Genomic DNA, 26804 nt, shown 5'->3' with positions numbered 1-26804 from the left:
GCCAGTTCTGTATCCAAATGGCTAGTTCTCTCTGTATTCCGTGAGATCAAACCAGTCTCCCATGGGGAAACTTATCGAACACCTTACTGGGGTCCATATAGATCACATCTACTGCTCTGCCCTCATCAATCTTCTTTGTTACTTCTTCAAAAAACTCAATCAAGTTTGTGAGACATGATTTCCCACGCACAAAGCCATGTTGACTATCCCTAATCAGTCCTTGCCTTTCCAAATACATGTACATCCTGTCCCTCAGGATTCCCTCCAACAAGTTGCCGACCACCAATGTTAGGCTCACTGGTCTATAGTTCCCTGGCTTGTCCTTACCACCCTTCTTAAACAGTGGCACCATGTTAGCCAACCTCCAGTCTTCCGGCACCTCACCTGTGACTATCGATATAAATATCTCAGCAAGAGGCCCAGCAATCACTTCTCTAGCTTCCCACAGAGTGATAGGGTACACATAATCAGGTCCTGGGGATTTACCCACCTTTATGCGTTTCAAGACATCCAGCATTTCCTCCTCGGTAATATGGACATTTTGCAAGGTGTCACCGTCTATTTCCCTACAGTCTATATCTTCCATATCCTTTTCCACAGTAAGTACTGATGCAAAATACTCATTTAGTATCTCCCCCATTTTCTGTGGCTCCACACAAAGGCCGCCTTGCTGATCTTTGAGGGGCCTTAGTTACCCGTTTGTGCTTGATGTATTTGTAAAAACCCTTTGGATTCTCCATAATTCTATTTGCCAAAGCTATCTCATGTCCCCTTTTTGCCCTCCTGATTTCCCTCTTAATATATCTTTTAAAAAAAAGCTTTCATAGGGAGGTATGAGAAATCATAGAGTCGGAAAGTTGTACAGCATGGAAACAAATGCTTCATTCCGAGGGAGGTATGAGAGATCATAGAGTCGGAAAGTTGTACAGCATGGAAACAGATGCTTCATTCCGACTCGTCCATGCTGACCAGATAGCCGAAGTCAATCTATAACTTGGAATTTATGTGAAGTGGGATTTATCTACATCAAATGAACTAGTTAATATTTGTGGAGGTTGGATTGGGAAAGTATGGTAATGTCAAAACATCGAAACATTGGTTCATAACTTGACATTTGTATTATTTTCTACATACGCCATTCTGTACAGAAATTCAGTTTGAAAACATTGCTCATTTGGGACTTGTAAGAGTGCCTTCAATCTAATGCACTCACTGAAGGATGTAGAATTCCATTGAATAAGCAGATGGCTTTAGTTACAAGGGAAATCATGGAACAGGATGACTGTGGGTGGGTAGAAAGTAATACCCAGAAATGGCTGTGGCACCATTGGGCAGGCTTGACAGTCATTCAGGATGTCCTCCCACTGGAAAGTCTCGCAGCTTGTTCCATCAGCCGTCAAAATTTCCCTCAACAACAAGTATACTGTCATGGATACTGTTGGGGAGCACGATTTACTGGGGTGAGCCATTGGGTGCAGGCTCTGGTACAGAGTTTGTCTCTGTTTCTCAGATGGGAAGACCAAAGCAAAGCATAGGTAGGAAAAGAGATGGGGATTTAAGGCAGAAATTCAGGGAGCTAGGATGGAAGCTTGGAATTGGAACAAAGACTTGTTATCTCTGATTTTGTTACCCATGCCACTTGCTAGCAAGGCGAGGAATAGTGAGAGAGAGAGAGAGGTTGAATACGTGGCCGAAGGCATGGTACAGGAGAGACGGTTTAGGATACCACGATAATTGGAGCTCATTCCGGGGTAAGTGTGGCCTCTAAAAACGGATGATCTACACCTGAACCAGAGGGGTACCAGTATCCTGGGGGGAAAATTTGTTAATGCTCTTCAGGAGGGTTTAAACTGATTCAGTAGGAGTTTGGGAACTCAAATTGAAGCTCCAGTGACCAGGACGTTGAGAATAGTCAGGTCATAAATAAGGTTTCAAGATCGTAAGAGTGCACCGGCAAGCAGGAAGGTGGTTTGCAGTGTGTTAACTTTAACACCAGGAGCATCAGGAATAAGGTGGGTGAACTTGCAACATGAGTTGGTACCTGGGACTTTAATGTTGTGGCCATTTCAGAGACTTGGATAGAGCAGGGACAGGACTGGTTGTTGCAGATTCCAGGATTTAGATGTTTCAGTAAGAAGAGGGAAGGTGGAAAATAGAGGGAGGTGTGGGATTGTTAGTCAAGGAAAGTATTGCGGTGGCAGAAAAGACAGTTGAGGACTCGTGTACTGAAGTAGTATGGGCTGAGGGTAGAAACAGGAAAGGAGAGGTCACCTTGTTGGGAATTTTCTGTAGGGCTCCAAATAGTTCCAGTGATGTAGAGGATAGGATAGCAAAGATAATTCTGGATAAGAGCAAGAGTAAAGGGGTAGTTATGGAGAATTTTAACTTTCCAAATATTGACTGGAAATACTGTAGTTTGAGTACTTTTAGATGGGTCACGTTTTTTCCAATGTGTGCATGAGGGTGTCCTGACACAGTATGTAGACAGGTCAACAAGGGGTGAGGCCACATTGGATTTGGTCCTGGGAAATGAACCCGGCCAGTTGTTAGATTTGGAAGTAGAGTGATTAGATTAGATTAGATTAGATTAGATTAGATTAGATTACAGTGTGGAAACAGGCCCTTCGGCCCAACAAGTCCACACCGACCCGCCGAAGCGAAACCCACCCCTACCCCTACATTTTGTCCCTTACCTAACACTACAGGCAATTTAGTATGGCCAATTCACCTAACCTGCACATCTTTGGACTGTGGGAGGAAACCGGAGCACCCGGAGGAAACCCACGCAGACACGGGGAGAACGTGCAAACTCCACACAGTTAGTCGCCTGAGGCGGGAATTGAACCCGGGTCTCTGGCGCTGTGAGGCAGCAGTGCTAACCACTGTACCACCATGCCGCCCACAAGTAGGTGAGCATTTGGTGATAGTGACAACAATTCAGTTATGTTTATTTTAGTGATGGAAAGGGATAGGGATATGCCTCTCTCCCAATTATTGTCTTGCACTGCTTGGTTTTTATTGTTCCTTATGAGAGAGCAGGGCACGAGTGAAAGAAGTGGCAGGGCAAAGGAGGTGCCAGTACAACAGTTGGAGTATTGCAAGCAAGAGGGGTGAGGGGCAGTAAGTGAACACTGGAATTGTGCACATAAAATGCAAATGCTTCTTAGACATCCAGCTTTGTACTGGTCAGGTCAGGTCAGACCCCCTCAAGAAGGCAACTCAGACCCTAACTTTTCTTGTTTTAAGCAGATGTAAAATGGATATTCAAGGACTGATGTAGCTGACCCAACTACTCAGTTTTAAACAGAGCAGAATTTATTTACAGACTACTGAATGCAACACGAACAAAAGGGAACTGAATTTAGATAACTTAACCCATCTGAAAACCCAATCGACTCTCTCACAACTTAATTATGCTGTTCCAAATACTTACAACATCCCCATGAACACCCCCTTGGCAAAATCTGTAAAATCAGACACCGGTTCTTGTAGGAGAAATCTCAGAGTCAGCCAGAAAACCTTTGGTGAATCCGGGAAGTTTCTCCCTAGTTAAAACTTGACCATTAGCCTCAAACAGATTGCTTGCTAAAATCAAACCAAACCTGAACTGGTAGAACTGGCCACTCCCCCTCATTGTGCAAGTGTTTTAAAAGAAAGACTTAAAAGCCTTCTCAAGTAGATATTTCCAGACAGTTCGGAACCTCTGCTATTTACAAACCCTTTTGAAAAAAATCTCAGGACAGCATAGCCCTGTTAAAGGAACAACATTGTCACAATGTTATGCCTATGCACATGCACATGCCTGTGGGTAGTTTGGAAGGCGATTGCAGTTCCAGCAGTTCCAGGTGCACATTGCTGATGTTAGTGTGCAGCCTTCTACTTTGGTCTGTCATCCCCAAACTTGTTCAATTTCTTCATCCAATGTAAATAATTGTGGCCCATGACTGATCTCTGTGGTACTAGCTGGAGGTTGCCATCCTGAAAATGCCTTCCTTTGCCAACTTTGTTCTGTTATTTAGCCAATCCTCTGTCCATGCTAATAAACTACCTCCAATGGATTATCCTAAGTAGCCTAATGTGTGGTATGTTATTATATAACTGAACATTCAAATATATTGCATACATTGCTTCCCCATTATCTATTTTGCTTATTACATCCTCAAATACATGATTTGGCAGGTATGATTTTCTCTTCATGAAGTCACATTGACTCTGTTTGATTTTATTATTTCTAAATGCTCTGCTGTTACATTCTGTAAAGCAGACAGTTTGTAAGCTGACTGGCCTGTAGTTATTTGTTTTTCTTTGTCTCCCCTTTTCAAAAACTATTCTAAAAATGTGTCATGCAGCCAGCGCTTTACAGTGATTGGAACTTTGAGTTATGTGACAATCCTGTTCTGTTTCCAGTTACATTACATGGAAATAATGATCAACTTGTTTGCCATTTTATTTTTCAGCACCGCACAAGTTTTATATTGGTTTTCGATATGTTCATCCTCTAACAGAAGAAGCGGTGGAAGAGATGGAGAGAGATGGAATTGAGCGAGCAGTAGCTTTTACACAATATCCTCAATACAGCTGTTCGACCACAGGTATTGCCGTGTTAGATGTCTAAAGTGAATAATGCTGTTCACTAAAAGTTGAAAGTTTTTAAAACTATTTTCTAAGTATGAGGCTACCTTCAAGATCTATTCTTTATTGAAGGAATTCTTTCCACCTTATCCCACTTCTTCTATTCCATAAGGGCAGGACGCAAATGTTTGAGCTACGCATATAACTGTCTGCAGACTGTCAGTGGCTGATATACTTGATGTTAAACATTCCCTTGCTGAAGGGGTACAAAGCACTTGTACACCACCAGTCCAGTTTAATTTTAATTCACATGCCTGCATTCGAAATACCCTGTGTAAAGCTAACTTACCTAGTAAAATCCATTTTGTTTTTGCCAAAATATTCTGTATAGACTAGAGTTGAGTTTATAAATGCAGGCAATATGCTCCATATTCAGTCGAACATTTAGTTTGTTTTATTTTGTGCGAGTTCAAACTTCTTGTTCAGTTTTAGCATTATGAATACTTGACTTTCGAACCACTGAAGGTAGAGTTGCCATCGTCCCAGAGGTCCATAGGTCTGGCCTGTCACAAGAGAAAGAGAGATGACTGATGCTGAGTTTAACTGGAGGGTCACCAAGCCTCAGGCAGGAAGAGAGGTTGAGAACAAAGAACAAAAAAAAAGCACAACAGCAAGAGAAGGAGAATCCTTTGTGATAAATTCAGCTGGTCCGGGAATTGAACCCACAATGTTGGCAATCCAGGTGTTCTGTTAATTGAATTAATTGATCCCCACCAATCCCCTTTTGACGTATTGTCTTTGTTATCAACCACAGCCCTTAAATTTATATGAATACTCAAATTTGCCTTAAAACAGTACTTGAAAGCTTAGTAATAATCTGTACGCCAGTTGCACATTGTTCAGTAGAATCCTGTTTTAACTGAAAACTTCTTGTTGCTCTAATTCTGTCTGGGCTGTAGAATGTGTTAAGCCTATGACTCCTTGGTCTTGTGGGAGTCTAGCTAGAGCAGGAAATCTGAGTGCCTTCACATTTGAATGTTGACATCCATGCCTTTCCACACCTGGGAGATGTTCATACTGTTTTCAAGCACATGAAATAGGAGGAGTAATAGTAGACCATAGGGCCGATGTAATCTCTCTTGTCTCAACTTTTCTGCACAAGTATAACTAAGATCTACTCAATATTAAATTCCGGTTTATTTGCAATGAAATTTGTACCCATGTGCAGATTTTCTGAATTTCTTGCATAAGGTATAGAAGTATCACTAAATTTTTAAAATAACTGGACTAGTTGTACAAGTACTGACTATAACAGCAAGTCTGAGGAGTGTGTGTATCATGTTCTTGATGCACTGTAGTAACTCTTCAAGGTTCCCCTGATTTCACAACTTTCCAAACTTGTGACCACTACCACCAAGAGGGACAAATGTAGCAGATTTATGAGACCCACTATCACTTGCTAATTCTTTTCCTAATCACTAACTAACCCCATCACCCTATGGCTGAACACTTTAACTCACCCTCCCACTCTGCCAAGGACATGCAGGTCCTGGGCCTCCTCCATTGCCAAATCCTAACCACCTGGCGTCTGAAGGAAGAACGTCTCCTCTTCTGCGCTGGGACCCTCCAACCACACTGGATCAATGTGGATTTCACCAGTTTCCCCATTCCTCATGTTATCCCAGTCCTAACCTTCAAACTTGGCGCCACCCTCTTGAATGGTCCTACCTGTCCATCTTCCTTCCCACCTATCTGTCCACCCTCCTCTCCAACCTATCACTTTCACCCTCACCTTCATCTACCCATCGCATTCCCAGCTGTCTTCCCCCAGCCCCACCCCTCCCATTTATCTCTCAGCCCCCTTGGCCTACAAGCTTCAATTCCAGATGGAGGACTTGTATCCGAAATGTCGATTCTCCTGCTCCTCAAATGCTGCCTGACTGGCTGTAGTTTTCCAGCACCACACTTTTTGACTCTGATCTGCAGTCCTACCTTTCTCCACATAACCGTCACTGTCAAAGTTACAGTCTTGAACTCCCTCCCCAACAGCACAATTAATGTACCTTACTCCAAGCACTGCAGCGGTTCAACACCCACAACCATATTTCTGTGTGACCGGTATGACTCCAACCATCAGAGTTTTCCCCGATTCCCATTGATTCCAGTTTTGCTTGGGCTCCTTAATTGGGCACTCAGTCAAATGGAACGTGATATCAAGGAGGATATTGCTTTCATCTCACCTCTGGAATTCATTTCTTTTGTCCATGTTTGAACCAAGACTATAATAAGGTCAGGAACTCTATAGCCCCAGCAGAAGGCAAAGTGTGAGGCAGGTGCTTCTTATTAGCATTTGGGTTTAATGAAGCCTTTTGGAGATTGGGAAACTATACAATTCTATACTTTCCTTAACAGTTATGTTTCCAGTCTTCTGACTTATAAAATGAATGCTTTGAGTCCTTCCATCATAATTTAATCTCTTACTTTGTATTTTCCCAAGTTTTCTCTGTTTGTGTGACTTATACCAAGCACCTATACTCTTTGCTGTCTTAAAAGTGTAAAACATATATTCCACCTTAGTGCAACATTTCATTCACTGTTTGAATGGAAAATGGTGAGATTCCCAGAATTGATTGACTAGTGTGAGGTAAGAGTTTATTTGATTGGTTTTCTTTCATAGGAAGTAGTTTAAATGCAATTTATCGGTACTATAATGGGAGGAGAGCAGCACCAAAGATGAAATGGAGTACGATTGACAGGTGGCCAACACATCCTTTATTAATTCAGGTAATGGCTGTGGATCCATTTGTTGTTTTTTCTCTTACTTTGGAATACTCAGTATCAAATGCAGTTCCTAGACGTGCTTTTCTCTGTAGCTGACTACTAGAACAATGAATGTACCTTACTCCAAGCACTGCAGCGGTTCAACACCCACAACCATATTTCTGTGTGACCGGTATGACTCCAACCATCAGAGTTTTCCCCGATGGGACTAAGAAATTGGCAAAATTTAAACTTTTGGTTGTGGGTTTTAATTTTACTCTGTATTTTAAAGTAAAGCATGGCTTTGAGTCCTGTCAAGTGCTTCTTACAAGTGCTGTATATCAGCAGTGTGATTTATTGTGAGGAAACTAAAAGTGTGCCATATAGTCTCTTGGCCCTTTATCTACTGGTAATTCCTTCAGAAGCTTAGCAGTTTAGTTGTGCTCTTCAAATGATACACCTTAATTTGTCTTGGGTGTTAAAGGTGCTGACGATACAATCTGTCACTGATGAACTGTCTACTATTCAAACTTAATTACTTTTTTAGGGTTACTTGACTTTGCAAATAAAACGCTTTTGATCATCTAAGAACTGACAGTTAATTCAGAATAAGTATCAGTTGTTTTTTTAAGTGCACCAACACTCATTCTATATTAATAATTGTTTGGTTAACAGATTTTATTTACCTTGCAGTGCTTTGCAGACCATATACGGCAGGAACTTGATCGATTTCCATCTAAGAAAAGAGATGATGTAGTCATTTTGTTCTCTGCTCATTCTCTGCCTATGTCTGTAAGTGCCTTTTGAGCAAACTTGTGTTTGAAAGAATCAGTTTAACTAGAAATACACCCTAGTGGATTCTGGCTTTTTGCATACTTTGCTAAGTTTTATATGCTTCTGGTCCAGTTTTGAATTTGTATTTGACTTCATTTTTTCAGCTGATCTATCCAAAATATTCTGTCTTGTCTTGGTTGTGCTCATTAACTATTTTATCACAGGTTTTTTTTAAAAAATTTTTGTAAGTTAGGGGAGCAACTGAGATTAAAGACATAACAAGCAAGCAATGGCCTAGTGGTATTAGCTGAGTTTCTGTAATCGTAGTCTTGTGAAAATGTTCTGGGAACTCAGTTTGAATTCTGCCAGAACAGATGTTGGAACTTGAATCCAAAGTTAGACAAAGGAGAGTCAGCGGATGTGATATATTTGAATTTACACAAGTCTTTTGAAAGGTGCTACACAGGAGGCTGTTAAATTAGATAAGATCCCATGATGTTAGGGGAAAGGTTCTTACATGAATAGAAGATTGGCTGACTTGGAAAAGGCAGAGTGTCAGGTTAAACTGACGGCATTGTTGCTAAGTTTTGCAGATGATGCAAAGATAGGAAGAGGGACAGTTAATGTTGAGGAGGCAGGAAAGCTACAAAAGGTCTTGAGCAGGCTAGGAGAGTGGGCAAAGAAGTGGCAGATGGAATACAGTGGGAATGTGTGAGGTTATGTACTTTGATAGGAAGAACCGAGATGTAGATTATTTTCTGAATGTTGGGGAAGGCTTAAGTCTGAAGCATAAGGGGATCTGGGAGTTCTAGTTCACGGTTCCCTTAAGGCTAACATACAGGTTCATTTGGCAGTTGGTAGGCAAGTGCAATGTCAGCATTAATTTCAAGAGTACTAGGAAACAGGAACAGGGATGCACAGCTAAGGCTGTATAAGATTCTGGTCAGATTGCATTTGGAATATTATGAGCAGTTTTGGGCACTGTAATCTATGGAAAGATGTGCTGGCCTTGGAAAGGGTGCAGAGTAGGTTTACACGAATGATTTCAAGGATGAGGGCTTATTGGGAGGAGTGGTTGAGGATTCTGGATCTGTACTTGGAGTTCAGAAGAATGATGTGAGATTAAACTTTACAAAATACAGAGAAACCTGGATGGAATGGACATGGCGAAGCTCATTCCATTAATGGGAGAGACTTGGACCTAAAGGCACAGCCTCAGAGTGAAGGAATGGCACTTTAGAACTGAGGTCAGAAGGAATTTCTTCAGCCAGAGACTGGTTAATCTGTGGAGCTCATTACCACAGAAGGCTTTGGAGGCCAGGTCATTGAATATGTTTAAAATAGAGAAAGTTCTTGATTAGTTAGGAGATCAAAGTTAGAGGAAAAAAGTAGGAGTATGGGGTTAATAATCATACCTGCCATGATTGAATAGTGGCAAAGACTCAATGAACCAAATAGCCTAACTTTAATCTTATGGTTAGTGAAAAGTATATGGAATTATGAACCTGAAACTATTATTAATTGTTGGAAAAATCCATCTGACTCACTGATGTCCTTCAGAGAACAAAGTCTGCTATACTCACTTTATCTGGTCCACATATGTTCTGTCTTACCAGCAGGACAGACCCAGCAGAGGTAGTAGCATCATGGTATACAGGGAGTTGCCCTGGGAGTCCTCAATGTTGACTCCAGACCCAAGGAAGTCTCATAGCTTCAAGCTAAACATGAGCAAGGAAGCCTGCTGATCATCAAGTACAGCCCTTACTCGGCTGATGAATCAGTAGTTTAGATTAGAGTGGTGCTGGAAAAGCACACCCGGTCAGGCAGCATCTGAGGAGTGGAAAATCAGCATTTCAGGCAAAAGCCCTTCATTGGGATGAATCAGTACTCCTCCATGTTGAACAACAGTTGGAGGAATCACTGAGGGTGGCACAGTACAAAATGTACTCTCGGTGCGGGTTTTCATTGTCCACCACCAAGTGATTCGGCAACCGTGCTAATGATCAAGTTGATTGGATCTTAGAAGACAGCTGCCAGATTGGGTCTGTGGCAGGTGGTGAGGGAACCAAGAGAGAAAAACATACTTGTCTTCTGTCCTTACCAGTCTGCCGGCTGCAAATGCATCTGTCCATGACAATAACTGTAAGCGTGACCACTGTTCTGTGGAGATTAAGTCCTGCTTTCACCTTAAGAATACCGTCCAACATATTATGTGGCACTGTTACCATGCTAAATGGGATAGATTTGTGAACAGGTCTAGCAACTCAACACTGGGCATCCATGAGACGCAGTGAGCCATCAACAGCAGCAGAATTGTACTGCAGCACAATCTGCAACCTCTTAGCCCAGCTTCTCTCCCACCCAACCATTACCATCAAGCCAAGGGGTCAACTCTGGTTCAATGGAGGTTGCAGGATGCCATGCCTGGAGCAGCATCAGGAATACCAAAAAATGAAGGGTCAGCCTGATAAAGTACCAAACTGGATTGCTTGCATGCCAGACGGCAAATGTTAGACACAGCTAAACAATTCCATAACTGACGGATCAGCTGTAACCTCTGCAGTCCTCCCACATCAAGTGAATGGTAGTAGACATTAAACAACTCTGAAGGAGCAGGCTGCACAAAAATCCCAGTGACAGAAAAGGCCAACATGTAAGTGCAAAAGATAAGGCTGAAGCATTGCAGAAATCTTGAGCCAGATGTTCCGAGTAAATGATCCACCTGGGCCTCCTGCTGTGCTCCTCCAGCAACACAGATGCTATTCTTTAGCCTATAAGATTCACTCCACATGACATAAAGAAACGGTTGGAGGCACTGGATGCTGCAAAGGCTATGGGCCCTGACAACATTTCTGCAAAAGTACTGAAGGCTTGTGCCCCCAGCCAAGCTCTTCCAATACAGTTACAACACTGTTATCTGCCCAACAATGTGGAAAATTGCTTAGGTGTGTTCTGTAGGCACAAAGCAAGACAAATCCAACCTGGCCAGTTATCACCCCATCAGTTATTTATTCATTCATGGGAACAGTGCAATCAAGCAGCGCCTGCTCAGGGACGCCCAGTTGAGGTTCTGCCAGGGTCACTCAGCTCTTTAACCTCATTATAGCTTTAGTTCAAACATGGACCAAAGAGCTGAATTCCAGAGGTGAGGTGAAAGTGATTACCCTTGACTTCAAAGCTGCATTCAGCCAAGTGCGGCATCGAGGAGCCCAAGCAAAACTGGGACCAATGGGTATTGCAGATGAACTCTCTGCTGGTTGATGTCATACCTGGCAAATAGGAAGATGGTTGTGATTGTTGGAGGTCAGTCATCTGAGCTCCTTGACAACTCTACAGGAGCTCCACAGGGTGGTGCCCTAGGCGCAACCATGTTCAGCTGCTTCATCAATGACCTTTCCTCTATCATAAGGTCCGAGGTGGGGCTATTTGTGCCGTCATTGGCAATGTTCAGCGTTAATCGCAATTCTTCAGATACTGAAGCAGTGCATGTTCAAATGCAACAATATATGGGCAATATCCAGGCTCAGGCTGGCAAGTGACAAGTAATATTTGGTCACCACGAACGCCAGGCAATTACCACTTCCAATAAGAGGTGGTAACAAGCAGGTTAGACCAAGGAGAGCCAATAGATGTTATCTATCTGGACTTCCTGAAGGCCTTTGATAAGGTGTCACACAGGAGGCTGCTGCGTAAGATAAGGACCTATGGTGAGAGAGGCTAGGTACTAGCATGGATAGAAGATTGGCTGTCTGGCAGGAGGCAGAGAGTGGGGATAAAAAGGTCCTTCTCAGGATGGAAACTGGTGACTGGTGGTGTTCCACAAGGGTTGGTGTTGGAACACAACTTTTCACTTTATACTTTAATGATCTGGATGAAGAACTGCAGGCATTCTGGTTCAGTGTGCAGATGCAAAGATTGGTGATGGAGCAGGTAGTATTGAGGTGGCAGAAAGATTTAAACAGGTTAGGAGATTGGGCACAAGTGGCAGATGAAATATAACTTGGGAAAGTATTAATTCAAATCCCTATAGTGTGGAAACAGGCCCTTCGGCCTAACAAGTCCATACTGACTCTCCGAAGAGCAACCCACCCAGACCCATTCCCCTAACATATATTTACCCCTGACTAATAACCTACACTATGAGCAATTTAGCACGGCCAATTCGCCTATCCTGCACATCTTTTGGATTGTGGGAGGGAACCGGAGTACCCAGAGGAAACACACGCAGGCACAGGGAGAATGTGCAAACTCCACGCAGAAATTGCCTGAGGCTGGAATCAAACCCAGTCCCTGGAATGTGAGGCAGCAGTGTTAACCACTGAACCACTGTGCCGCCCTTAAGTGTGAGAGCATACACTTTGGTCAGAAGAATGGAGGCATGGGCTACTTTCTAAGTGGGGCAAAAATTCCGAAATTGGAAGTTCAAAGGGATTCAGGAGTCCGAGTCTAGTTTTCTCTTAAGATAAACTTGCAGGTTGAGTCACTAGTTAGGAGGGCAAATACAATGTTGTCATTCATCTCAAGGACTAGAATATAAAAGCAGGGATGTACTTCTGAGGCTTTATAAGGCTCTGGTCAGACCACATTTTGAGTATTTGTGCAATTTTGGGTCCCACGCCTTAGCAAACATCTGTTGGACCTGGACCAGGTCCAGAGGAAGTTCATGAGAATGATCCCAGGAATGAAAGGCTTAACATATGAGGAACATTTGAGACTCTGGGACTATACTCAGTGGAGATTAGAAAGATGAGGGGCTTCTGATTGAAACTTTCAGAACACTGAATGGCCTTGGTAAAGCGGAGATTGGGATGATGTTTCCATTCGCAGGAGAGACAAGGACCCGAGGGCACAGCCAGAGTGTGGTGAATCTTTGGCGTTCATTGCCGCAGAAGGCTGTAGAGGCCAGATCATTTGGGTCTGTTTCCGTGCTGGACATCTCTATGACTCTATATTTAAAACAGAGGTAGGTAAGGTTTTGATTGCCAAGGAGATCAAATGTTATGATGAGAAAGCGGACAATGGGCTTGAAAAACCTATCAGCTATGATTAAATGGCAGAGCAGACTCGATGGGCCGAATATCCTAATTTCTGCTGTTATATCTTATGGCCTAAGAAACCATATAGCCATTAGCCTTTGACTTTTTAAAGTTTTTACCATCACTGAATCCCCCACAATTGACCTGAACTGAACTCTCCATATAAACACAAGACCTGGTCAGATGCTAGGAATAGTGTGGCAGGTAACTCACCACCTAACTCCCCAAAGCCATTTCAAGGCACAAGTCAGGAGTTGAATGGAATACTCCCCTCTTGGCTGGATGATTGCAACCCCAACAAAACTCAAGAAGCTTTTCACCATCCAGGACAAAGCAGTCCACTTGATTGGCACCACATTCACAAGGATTCATTTCATCTAGCACTGAATTTCGGTAGCAGCAGCGTGTACTATCTACAAGATGCATTGCAGAAGTTCACCAAAGATCCTCAGACAGCACCTTCCAAACTCTCAACTATTTCCATCTAGAAGGGCAAGGGCAGCAGATATGTGGGAAGTCCACCACCTGCAAGTTCCCCTCCAAGTCACTCGCCATCCTGACTTGGAAAAATATCGCCGTTTCTTTACTGTCACTGGAATTCCCTCCTGAATGGCATTGTGGTTCAACCTACAGATCATGGACTGCAGAAGTTCAAGAAAACAACTCACCACCTCCTTCTCAAGGACACTTTAGGATGGGTAATAATTGCTGGCCAGCTAACAGCCCCCAAGTCCTAAGAGGGAATTTAAAAAGAAATTGTTTCTGAAACCATTTCAAATTCCATCCAGGTTGACAAAAAGGCCCCTCTTTCCTTCCAAAGCAGTTTTCAAGGTGTTGGCAGAACATTTGGCTTCCTGAACAAAAGTTATTTTCACTTTCATGACAAAGCATGTTTGGTCACCATTTTAAATCCTAGCTATTTCAAATTCTATCTGGAATTGATATGAAAATTTCTGCCTGGAGAAGTAATTATGTATGGTGTTTGTACTGTAACTTTGAGGATGGGCACTGTAACCAGCTTGGTCTGGAATCAAATGTTGATTTTCTTTTTGGATAATTGAGTTAGCAATAGAGGAAATACTTTTGGCCTTTAAATCCCACAATGCCAATACCATGGTTTCTTGTGCAGTTCACTTCAGCCTACATTAGTTGCCATGCACGCAGTGTATGAAAATTGTTTCTGTGCTGTATTTGCAAAGTAAATAAACCTTATGGGAGGGAAAAGAAGTGCTCAGAGTAGAATCTGGCTACAGATATGTTCACTGTATTTTGATAGGTGTTGGAATAAGCAACTTTTATGATAAACCACTGGAACGTAGAGAATGGGAACTTTGTGAGGTACTTTGTCATAAGTTGACATATTGTTTCATTGTATTTACAGAGTATAAGTTGTTAATTGGGAATATATTTAAATAATTGAATGTACACATTACTGCCAAAGCCAGCATTTATTGTCCATTGTGTATTTTTGAATAACTAACTATATGGAATCCATTATGCTACTATTATTTGTTAGCACTGTCTGTATTTCAGGTGGTGAATCGTGGTGACCCCTATCCACAGGAGGTGGGAGCAACCGTTCAGCGAGTCATGGAAATGCTAAATTTCAGTAACCCATACAGGCTGGTGTGGCAGTCTAAGGTAACATACATTACTCCATACCATTATTTATTTATTTGCGGAAGATTACACCTGGAATATTAAACCAATTCCACTGTCCAACAGTGTGACTAAATTATACCTTGATTCTATTTACTTGCCTTTACTTCATACCCCTTAATATACTTGTTTTGTGTTGTTAGTTTTGTATCGATCTTTGAATACGTGCATGCAGATCGAAAAACCATTCTGTCAGTTTACTGTGGCTACTTTTTGCCCTCCCAATGTAACTTGCTGTTCTTGGGCTCAGGCTGAGTAAGACAGGGAGATTTAAAAATTTTGAGTGAACAAATCTTGTGAAATATCATTGGAGCAACTAGCTCATTGCAGGTATTGCATCAGTAGATCTTGGTAGGGTCCAACTGAATGGTTAACATTTTACTGAAAATCTAATTCATTCTGGAAAAGTTTAGGGTCTACCGATAGGGAGACTTTGATACTATACCACAAAATAAGGTTTCATGTATTTATTCCACTTTACTGTGTACTTTTGTGACCCATCCTTTTCAGACTGTTTTAAAATGATGTTGAATAAATTTTAGTCAACGGGGCTACATTTGAACTGGGTAGAACTGATAGAGAATTGATAAACTGAAGAAATTATGTAATGGGAAATTGTTATACATTGTGATGTGGTATTTCATTTTAAAGTGACAGGACATGAAATACTGTCATCAAGTGACACCTGCAGGTGATTGACAGTCACTACAGCTATTGAAGCTCATTTGGTTCATGTCCTCCTGCACCTGAGAACATCATAATGGTTGACATAAGTATAGAAAAATCAGGTGTAAATAACCTGAACCGTTGTGCATTAGCTCTTCTTAATAGTGTACTTCTGCTAATGATGTAATTTATATTTCTTTTAATACAGGTTGGTCCTATGCCCTGGCTTGGACCTTCTACAGATGACACCATCAAAGGATTGTGTGAGAGAGGCAACAAAAACTTATTATTGGTTCCTATTGCTTTCACCAGTGATCACATTGAAACACTGCATGAACTTGATATAGAATATGCGCAAATCTTAGCCAATGAGGTGAGTTGTCAGGTTGTTTGTGATGCATGGTCATCTTGGCAATCTCCCTATATTGGTTAAGGAAGTGAGAGATTTATTTTTGTTATGCAAGGGCTTACCATGATATACTTAATCATCGTTTTATCTTGGTAGATGGAACTTCCAGTGGAAAAAAGTGGGCTCTCAAATCCAAGTTAAAACGCAGTCATGATTAATTGCTTTCATTAATAATATGTTTTTGCAGGATTCTTAGTTCCTTGCACACAAGGTGCAAATTATGATTTTTGCATTATGAAGATGTGCAGGAATTGAATGTAAAAGTAGAAACATCTTATGCAGCTGTACAGGTGGTCGTGTGAAACCACATCTGAAATATTGTCTACATATATTGTCTCCTGATTATGAAAAAAAACATAGAATTGCTTTTAGACGTAGTTCACAAAGGTTCACTTAATTCATTCCTGGGTTGCAGGGCTTATGAAGGAATGATAAATGGGTCCTACCTGGTTGAAGTGCATTTTTCAAGTTAGCTACTTGGATACAGAACTGTCTCAAAAGTAGAGGACAGAGGGTGGAGGAGGGGGGTTGCTTTTCAAACTGGAGGCCTGTGACCAGCAGTGTGCCACAAGGATTGGTGCTGAGTCCACTGCTTTTTGTCATTTATATAACAGATTTGGATGTGAACATAGATATGGTTAGTAGATTTGGCACTGAAATTGGAGGTGTAATGGACAGTAAAGAAGGTTACCTTAGAGTACAATGGGATCTTAATCAGTTTGGCCAGTGGGCTGGGGAGTGACAGATGGAGTTTAATTTAGATAAATGTGAGGTGCTGCATTTTGGAAAGGTATATCAGTGCTGGTTGAATATACTTAATGGTAAGGTCCTAGGGTGTGTTGCTGAACAAAGACCTTGGAGTGCATGTTCATTGTTCCTTGAAAGTAGAGTTGCAGGTCGATAAGATAATGAAGAAGACGTTTAGTATGCTTGTCTTTATTGGTCAGTGCATTGAGTATAGGAGTTGGGAGGTCATGTTGCGGCTACACAGGACATTGGTTTGGCCACTTTTGAAGTATTGCATGCAATTATGGTCTCCCTCCTGTTGGAAGGCTTTTGTAAAATTTGAAAGGATTCAGGACTATTTTCCCTGGAAGATCGGAAGCTGACCTTCTAGAGGGTAAATAGGCAAGTTCTTTTGCCAGAGGCGAGAGACTCAAAACCTAGCGGGCACAGATTTAAGGTGAGAGGGGAAAGGTATAAAAGGGACTTTTCACACAAAGTTGTGCGTGTACGGAATGAGCTGCCAGAGGAAGTGGTGGATACTGTTATGTTTACAACATTTATAAGGTACCTGGATGGGTATATGAATATGAAGGGTTTAGAGGGATATGGGCCAAATGCTGGCAAATGGGGCTAGATTTATACAGGAAATCTGGTTGGCATGGACGAGATGGACTAAAGGGTCTGTTTCCATGCTTTATATCTCTGATTCTATAACTCTACGTTCTGTTTTAATCACTTCACATAGAGACTTGTGGTGCAGTGGTACTGTCTTTTACATCTGAGCCAGATCTGGGCTCAAATCCTTCCTGCTCGGGAGGTGTGTCTTAATATATCCAGCAGGTTGCTTGAACCCTGATGAAGGGCTTACACCCAAAATGTTGATTCTCCTGCTCCTCAGATGCTGCCTGATCTCCTGTGCTTTTCCAGCATCACACTCTCAATGCATGAATTTCAGCCTCTCAAAAATATTATCCATGTAGTAGTCGACTCCATATATTTAACCTTAACAAATAGTCTAAAAATTTGACTTTTACATGAGTATATATGGTAAATTGATCTTTCGCATCTAGCAGAAATGCAAGTTGATCGCTACTGCAATATATAAGATCCTAAGTGGACTGTGTAGGGTAGATACCAAGAAGCTGTTTCCTTTCATGGGGGTGACTAAAGCTACAAGATATAGTTTGAGAATAAGAGATCCCAATCAGTTAAATACAGTAAAAATAACAACACAAGAAATAAACTTAGCATGTTCTCTAAGTTCACTGAAGGAAAATTACCATCTTTACTATAGAGTGAAATTAAACTGCTTGAAAGATGTCTTTCTTATGTAAAATTGCAACAAGTATTATTTATTTTGTTTTTCTTTGCCCATCCTCAACAAATTAGCTGTGTTTCTATCCAATTAATCTTATTTATTCACTGGATGTGGATGTTGCTAGCTAAGCCAATATTTCTTGTCCATTCCTAATTGCCCTTGAGAAAGTGATGGTAAGTTCCCTTGTTGAATCATTGTGCATGGCACCCATGGTACCGTTAGGCGTAGAGTTCCAGCAAGATATCCCAGTAACAGTGAAAAGAATGAAATAGTTCCAAGACAGGATGGTTGTGGCTTGGAAGGGATCTTGCAGATGGTACTGTTCATCGTGCATCTGTTGCATGCATTCTTTTAGGTGCTAGAGGTCATGAGTTTGGAAGATACCATAGAAGAAACCTTGGTGATTTGTTGCAGTGCAACTTATGCATAATACACACTACCAGTATACTTTGATATTGGTGAGAGTGAATGTTGATGGTGTACAATAGGGTGACAGTCAAGTGAGTTGCTTTGTCCTGGATGGTGGCATACTTCTTGAATATTGCTGGATCTGCACTAATTCAAGTATGTGGAGAGTGTTCTGTCACACTCCTGACTTATGCCTTGTAGCTGATGGACATGGTTCAAAGAGTAAGGGAATGAGTTACTTACCACACAATCCCCAGCATCTGACCTATACTTGCAGCCACATATTTACTTGGCCAGTCCAGTCCCATTTTGAGTCAGTGATAAACCCCCAGGAGGTTCATAGGAGATGGAGTAATCATGAAGCTACTGAATGTGAAGCTGAAATTGTGAAGGTTAGGTCGTGCCTCACAAACCTTATTGAGTTCTTTGAGAAAGTGACCAAACGGGGGATGAGGGTAAAGTGGTTGATGTCGTGTATATGAATTTTAGTAAAGTGTTTGATAAGGCTCCCCATGGTAGGCTCATGCAGAAAATATAGAGGCGTAGGATTGAGGGTGACTTAGCAGTTTGGATCAGAAACTGGCTAGCTGAAAGAAGGCAGAAGGATGGTGGTTGATGGGAAATGTCCATCCTGGAGTTCAGTTACTAGTGGTATACTGCAAGGCCACTGCTGTTTGTCATTTTTATAAATGACTTGGATGAGAGAGTAGAAGGATGTGTTAGTAAATTTGCAGATGGCACTAAAGTCCGTAGAGTCGTGGTCCATGCAGAAGGATGTTGCAGGTTACAGAGGGACATAGATAAACTGCAGAGCTAGGCTGAAAGGTGCAAATAGAGTTTAATGTGGAAAAGTGTGAGGTGAATCACTTTGGAAGGAGCAACAGAATATAGAGAAATAGGCTAATGGTAGTGTGGATCAGCAGAGAGATCTCTGTGTCCATGTGCACAGGTCCCTGAAAGTTGATACTCAGGTTGATAAGGTTGTTACGAAGGCGTACGGTGTATTAGGTTTTATTGGTAGAGGGTTGAGTTTAGGAGCCATGAGGTCATGTTGCAGCTGTAAAAAGAAAAACTGGTGCGGCCGCACTTGGAGTATTGCATACAGTTCTGGTTGGCATATTATAGGAAGGACGTGGAAGCATTGGAAAGGGTGAAGGAGAAATTTACCAGGATGTTGCCTGGTATGTTCAGGCTTCTGTACCTTCTCCCCGATGGTGGAGGTTGTAGAAGAGCATTGCCAGGGTGGGATGGATCATTGAGAATGTTGGCTGCCTTTCCTTCACAGCGGGCCTGGTAGATGGATTCTACAAATGGGAGGTTGGCCTTTGTGATTGTCTGGGCCAAGTTCACCACTCTCTGTAGGAAAGTTTGGATTACCTGGAAGTTTCTGCTTTTTGGTCTCAATCCTAACTATTCAAAATCTTCCAATAGACCCTGCTTTCCACTTGTCAGTGTCGTAAGTGCCTACATGGATGATGACAACTACTTCCCACCTCTCCTCCAAGTTTTTCTCAAGCTCTCAGGAGATGTCCTTAACTCTGGCACCATGCAGGCAGTGCTGCCTTTGTGACTCTCAATCACTGCTGCAGAAAACAGTTTGCTTGCCCCTAATGACCCCATCTAGAACTATTTCTATGTTCCAGTTTCCTCCCCACCTGCATCTCTGACCTTGTGATTGCTAAAGATGGTTAGATCTAGGACACCAACCTGAGGAACTCCTGCGGTTATATCCCTTAATTAAAAGGATTGACCTCCAACAACCACAAAATATCTTGCTATCTACAGGGGAAAACTCCAACCAGCAGGGTTTTCCCGATTCCCTTTAACTCCAGTTTTGCCAGTGCTCCTTTGATGCCAATTGAAGGCTTGATGTAAAGGGCTGTCACTCTCAGCCGTTAATGTTTAGATTGAGGCTACTTGGGAGCTGAGTGGGCCTGGCAGAACTTTATCCGACCATCAGAGAGCAGTGTTATGTAGTGGCATTTACTTAACATAGCATTGTCAATTATATCATCTATCACTTTTACTGAAGCTCAAGAGTATACTGACAAGGTGGTAATTGGTCTGGTTGGATTTGTCCTTATTTTTTCATGTATCAAACACTACCTGGATAATTTTCCACATTGTCTGGTAGATGCCAGTGTTATGACTGTGTATTAGAACAGCTTGACGAGAGGCGCAAGCCTCCAGTACTAATGCCCGAATGCTGTTGAGGCGCTCAGTCTTTGCAGTGCCCAGTACCTTCAACCATTTCTCTATCATATCATGATTTGTATTAGTTGAAGGCTGGCAATTTTAGGATTGGGGATATATGCTAATTAGCTGGAGGTTTCCTTGCCTATGTTTGACACACAGTTGGCACTGAATTCCATCTGTGTTCAGCCATTGTTACTACATTGCCAGTCGCTTGGAATGGAGTAAGGGTGATCCATAGGAATAATTTGTCTTCTGTTCCCTTTTGCTTTCTCTCTTTTTGAACAATTGACTAGTCCTTGCTCAATGTGATTTTGATTGAGCAAGTGAGATCCCAAGTGTCATTTGTGCTGTTTGAGCTGAAGGATGTGAAGAATGAACATTTACCGGTATTAAATTCTAGTCTTGTCAGTCTCATAAGGCAATCTCCTGCAGTTCAGTGTTGATTCTTTTTATTGTGTCCATCAATATAAGGTAACTCCACCTCAAAGACATGTCTTTTTACACTGATGAATTTTTTTCTACCTCACATATCGGCCTTCATTTAAACCCTATGAGTGAGATTGTCATTGAATATTCTGTTAGGGATGCTTTTATTGTGTGATCTTTTCGAATGAACAAATCCATTTAATGTGAAAATCTCAAAACTGTGGAAAGAAGATTTTCACTTTCAGTGTGAATTAGATTTGACCCTGGTGGTGCTCTCGGTGATTGGTCACATGGGTTGCTGTGCAGCATGTAAAATTGGAAATGAATGTCTTGGAGAAATGTGTTTCTAAATAACTTCTTTTGTTTTCTTTCCTTGGTACCTGTTTCAGTGTGGTGTTGAAAACATTAGGCGAGCAGAGTCACTAAATGGAAACCAGCTGTTTATAAAGGTGATGTAGTTTTATTATGTTTAATTTTGTAGAGCAGTTAACCCCCGTGATTATTTTTGTGGCAGTGTACTTTGCAGATTACAAGTCTATTGCCAGTTTAACATAGAAAAATAAAGGCCTTTTTAATTCAATAATGGCGCATGGTCATTGATGCAAAAAGGTCGATGAAAGTACACTGAAAGGACAAACTAGCAAGTAATATAAAAATAGACACTAAGAGCTTCAAATCTTGAACCAGAGAGCATAAGCTCAGAATGAGGAGGAGTTTTTTCTGCAGATAGTGAATCTATGGAATTCATAACAGCAGAGGTCTTTAGATGCTGCGTCGCTAAATATATTCAAGGTGTGACAGAACTTTAATCAGTAAGAAGATAAAGGGAGTTGAGGATGGAGTGGCTCAATGGCTCAAATGCCTACTTCTGATCCTACATGTTATACTCCCCTGTTCAGCTTTGTAAGTGACAGCTGTTAACTTCATTATGAGTGACTTGCTCATATAATATCCAATGAGGTGACTGAGCTTAGTTAAGTTCAGTGTTCTTTAGAACAGTTTTTGACACTCCTACCAAAACACAATGGCTGCTTTTTAGAAGTACTTAATTGTTTGTTTGTACAGTGTTCTGAGATATGAGTTTGTGGAAATGTAAACTAAATTCAAGCAGTTCCTCCCTTTAAATCAGATCACAAGAAACATTTCCTGTTTCATTAGTTGACGAATATTGGTCATAGACTGAGGTAATGAAATCAGTTAAAACTTCTCTGCAGCACTACCTATGATTAACTTAGTCAGCAATAAGCAGCATCAGGCCAGAGTACCTTCTGGGTTGATATGGCTGTGTCGCAGTGACATATTTTTGCATAAAGGCTTGAATGCAGTTAGTTTAAAAACAATTTACTGTTTTTCAACTCCCCCAAAGCAGAGATCACAAATTAAAATTTCATGACCTTTTGTGAAATTGAATAGGTTGGATATTTCTGAGGGGAGTACCGAAAAAATTACCATAAAAGCTGCCAGATTGCATTAAAATCCCAATTGATTGGTTAATACCCATCAGTCAGGGAGCCAACACTACTACAGTAAAAGCAGTTCTTGTCTGACCAGGTGGTCTATTAAACCCCCTTACCGAAATTCAATAGTAAAGAATAAAACTGTGTGTGTTCTATGATTCCGACATCGTATGAAAACCAAGATTCTGGCAGTTACTTCAGTGGATCCTCATGTCCTCCTCAGTCCTTTGTGTTCTGGTGGACTTGTAGGAATGATTGTCCTACAAACTAAAAGTGTGTGATACTATTGGCTGTGCAGAGTTAAACTATGATCATGTGTAGCAGCCTAAAACTGGGATTATCAGCAATTAAATTGTGTGCTACTAACACCATGTTGTGTTGCATAACCTGTTCATTCACTTAGTTGTAATTCTTATTGCTTAACACTGATGATTCTGAGTAAAAGTACTTGTTAATCCTAATAAAATAACAATTCTTCCTTTCTAGGCCCTAGCAGATTTGGTCGATGCACACTTAAAATCTGCAGAAACTTCTTCCAAACAATTGAGTCTACGTTGTCCGCTCTGCGTTAATCCAATATGTGGAGAAACAAAGGCATTTTTTGCTAAACAAAATCTCTGAAATGACTCTTGTGTACTGATATTTTCTGCCCTTCAGAAAATGCATGATCGAATGGTCATCGTGATGGTTTATTTTCTGCTGTGATGGTTTTTGAAATAGCATGTATGTTGAGTGTAAATCTAACATCTAGAGTTTGTCTTCACTTCTGAAACTACATCTTTTTAGTGTAACTAAAAACAGACTTTTTGAAGAGAGTATAAAAGTTCCAGCTTGCACTGTTCTCCAATTATTGTACATGGGTACGAAGTTTAATATCTGTTTTCAGCATATTTTTCTTACCTAGATCCTTTTTTTAAGGAGTGTTGAAGATTAATCTTTTAAAGACTACATTTTTTTTTGTTTGCTCCTGCATAGGTTTTGAACATGATTCATATTTAGTAGAGCTTATCTTGTTGTCTTTGCCCTTCGAGGTGAAGCTAGTCATTGTCAGGGATGTTTGGTAGGATTCTTATGGCCACATGACTTTTTGAGTGCATGACTACTAAAGCACGTCTGCATCTCGCGTATTATACTGCAAGTAGAACGGGAACAGCAGACTAAGTTTCAAACAATTAAGGATTTATTCTTGCATTTTGTTTCTGCTTCAAATGCAGGTTGAGCTCTAAGTAGCTGCATAATGTTTTTTTATTTGGTTGCACCAGGACTTGAATTTGATTCCAGAACTCCTGAGTGAAGCCTCTAGGGTGTCCCTGTAGCAATTCCTTTGACCCCCATGATAACACACTCCACCTCTTTATTGAAAATTGATCTTGGCGAGAGTGTGTCAGACATCCTAGACAAGTTGCCAGCGCATCTCAATCTTCACTGTTTCAGTTTTGTGTGAATGCTAGGCATGCTAGTTCAGGTGAGTAACTCAGTTAGACACACCTATTGGAGATTCTTGTTTTAAGAAGCCTCTGTTTAGAAACAAAAACTCTTAATCATTTACTTGATTTGCCCAAGATGACATCATATTAATTTGCATTTCTGACTTGATCCACTTTTAAGTGCAACCCCTTGTGCCATAAGAAATGGAGCAGGAGTAGACTATTCAGCCCTGCTGGATTTTACTCTCATTGAGATCCGAGGTGATCTCTATTTAAACACTTTTAATGCACAATCCCCATTTCCCTTGATGTTTTTAATGTGTAATAAACAATTGCTACAGAGTGGATAATGAAAGGATATTTCTCCTCAGGGAAGAGACTAGAACGAGGAGACAATTTTTTATGAGAGTTCATAGTCATTGGTGCACTCCTAACAATGGTAGAGGCAGAGTTGGATTCTCGAATAATGAGAGAGTTGAAGATATTTGGCGGGAAGGCAGAAATATGAATTTGTGGCCTCACTTGCATCTCAATGAATGATAGAGCAGGCCATAAGAGATTAATGGCCTACTGCTAATTTGTAAGATTTCGGTGTTGGACATTCTAAATAGCTGAGCCTCTGGAGCAAAAAATTCCAAACATTCATGAACGCAGGTGAAGAAGTTCCTCATCTTAATCCTGAGTGGTCTACCCCTTATCATTAAATTCTCTCTTGGATCCATATATTCCAGCCAGTGGAAATATTTTGCATCTACCCTGTTGATTCCTGTACGATTTTGTATATTTGAATGAGATCAGCTACAGGCAGTCTCAAGGGACCAAATGGTCTAATCCTGTTTGTTGTATTTATGTCCATCTCCAGAGAATGAAGAGTCAGTCTATTTAATCTTTTCTCCTACTGGAATCCCTCCAAGGAATTAGTCATTTAAACTTTGTTGTACCGCTTCATGAGTGTTTCTGTAGATAAACTCAAAACTCCATACGATGCTCTGGCTGTAGTACGAGGAAACTTCAACCATGGAAAATAAGGTATAATAAAATAAAACAAAACTTTAAACCAGTAGAAAGGACTTTTAAACTAATGAAGGATCAAAAGGTTTATTTTCCTCCTTGGTCCTCTTCAGCAGACTATCCAGACTGTTAGAAAAGTCACTTCAGGGTGTTCGGTGGAGGTGAGATCCAAATTCACTCGAGTGTAAAACTTTAAAATCCGCTGGCTTTATATATACATGGGAAGTCATTTGCTATGTTTAAAATGTAGACCAAGCTACTAAGAAACTTCTTGTAAAATCACTGTTCACTTGGTAAATAGCTTTTCCAACAGCACATTATTTGGAGATGAGGCGTGCATTGGTGTAGCTAAATCTTAAGGAGCTGAAGCAGTCAACGATCTATTAATTGAAATTTATCCACTAAAATTATCAGCTACCAATACAGAAGTTAGATATTCCTACACTTTTTATTGATTTGTGGGGTTTAACGCCACTGGCTAGGTCCTCATTTATTGCCCATTGCTAATTGCCTGTTGAAAGTAGAGGTGAACTTGAACCACTACAGTCTTTGGGGATAGGGACTGTCACTGTGCCAATCAAGCAGCCCTACTTCATCCTGAACTCTTTTAATGTCTATATGTGCAGGTCATGTTTCTGTAATTGATCTACTATTGAGGGTAGCTTTTTCTTACTACAAGGTGCTGTATACTATTTTGCTTGTCCAGAAATCAGATGAGAAACGTGCAGAAATAAAAACAAAACTGTGAATGCTTGAGATCTGAAACAAAAACTGAACTTGCTGGCGAAACTCAGCAGGTCTGGCAGTGTCTGTGAGAAGAAATCAGAGTTCACACTTGGAGTCAGTGATGTCATCAGACTCTGCTTGTGAATGCTAACTCTGCTTTCTTCCCATAGATGCTGCCAGACCTGAGTTTCATTAGCCAGTTCTGTTTTTGTTTGAGAAACATGCTGGATGTATATAAATTGAAATGGCCCGTCAGACATTTTTGGATGCCTTCATTGAACTTACACCTTGGCCTATATCCTGTAAATTTTAGTCTTTTGATATATTTTACTTTTAATACTTATTTTATAACAGTGCCTGTTGTGCTGTGAAATGTAAAAGGAGCAAATAAAATTCTGTAGAACATGGTATAAAGGGATAGTATAACTGATATATTCAGCTGAAAGGCAGTTACTGAGAACACAGTATGAATTGGAGTGTATAATTTGACCTACCTCATTAAAGTTTGACTTTGGGGCAACCCAATCAAGGAGGAATCTAATCATTACCAATTAAATACTATTGGCACTGTCTCGTGTTCCCACAAGGAACGTGAACAGTTCCATCAACTTCACCCACACCTTCCACCCTGATCTCAAATTGACTTGAACCACCTCTGACAACTTCCCCCCCGACCTCTCAGTCTCCATTTCTGGTAACCAACTTAGCACTGACATGTATTTCAAACCCAACCTACCTCGACTACACCTCTCGCACACCCTTCTGCAAACATGCAATCCCATACTCCCAATTCCTCCTCCTCTGTTGCATCTGTTCCCAGAATGAGGGATTTCACCTCAGGACATTCCAGATGTCGTCCTATTTCAAGGGCTGTAATTTCTCCTCCCTCGCAATTAATAATGCCCTCAACCACATCTTTACTTCCTGCACCTCTGCCCTCAAACTCACGTCGCCCAACCTCAGTAAGGAGAGTCCCCTGGTTCTCACATATTACCCCACCAACCTCCAAATCCAATACATCATCGTCTGCCATTTTTGTCACCTACAGTCAGATGCCACCACCAAGAAGATATTTCCTTCCCCACCCCTAACTGTTTCCCCTAGGGAGCATTCACTCCGCGACTCCCTTGTCATTTCCGCACACCCGACCAACCTCTCCTCCACACCTGGTACCTTTCCCTGAAACTGCAGGAAGTGCAACACCAGCCCCTACACCTTCCACACTCACCTCCA

At 41.3% G+C, this 26804-nt stretch overlaps 1 protein-coding gene across 1 annotated transcript in view; it reads left to right on the top strand.

Moving 5' to 3' along the window:
• Positions 1-26581, top strand: part of fech (ferrochelatase) — a 59353-nt gene extending 32772 nt beyond the window's left edge. The window contains exons 5-11 of the mRNA XM_043676176.1: positions 4458-4592; positions 7250-7356; positions 8026-8124; positions 14676-14783; positions 15676-15840; positions 21340-21399; positions 22894-26581. Of these exons, the coding sequence (XP_043532111.1) occupies positions 4458-4592; positions 7250-7356; positions 8026-8124; positions 14676-14783; positions 15676-15840; positions 21340-21399; positions 22894-23028 (809 nt within the window). The 3' untranslated portion in view covers positions 23029-26581. The remainder of the gene's footprint in view (positions 1-4457; positions 4593-7249; positions 7357-8025; positions 8125-14675; positions 14784-15675; positions 15841-21339; positions 21400-22893) is intronic.
• The last annotated feature ends 223 nt before the right edge of the window (positions 26582-26804 follow it).

This window comes from Chiloscyllium plagiosum, chromosome 1 (genome assembly GCF_004010195.1).
Source record: "Chiloscyllium plagiosum isolate BGI_BamShark_2017 chromosome 1, ASM401019v2, whole genome shotgun sequence".
Taxonomy (NCBI): Eukaryota; Metazoa; Chordata; class Chondrichthyes; order Orectolobiformes; family Hemiscylliidae; genus Chiloscyllium; species Chiloscyllium plagiosum.
The sequence above is the reverse complement of the archived record's forward strand: the minus strand, read 5'-3'. Positions and strand labels throughout refer to the sequence as shown.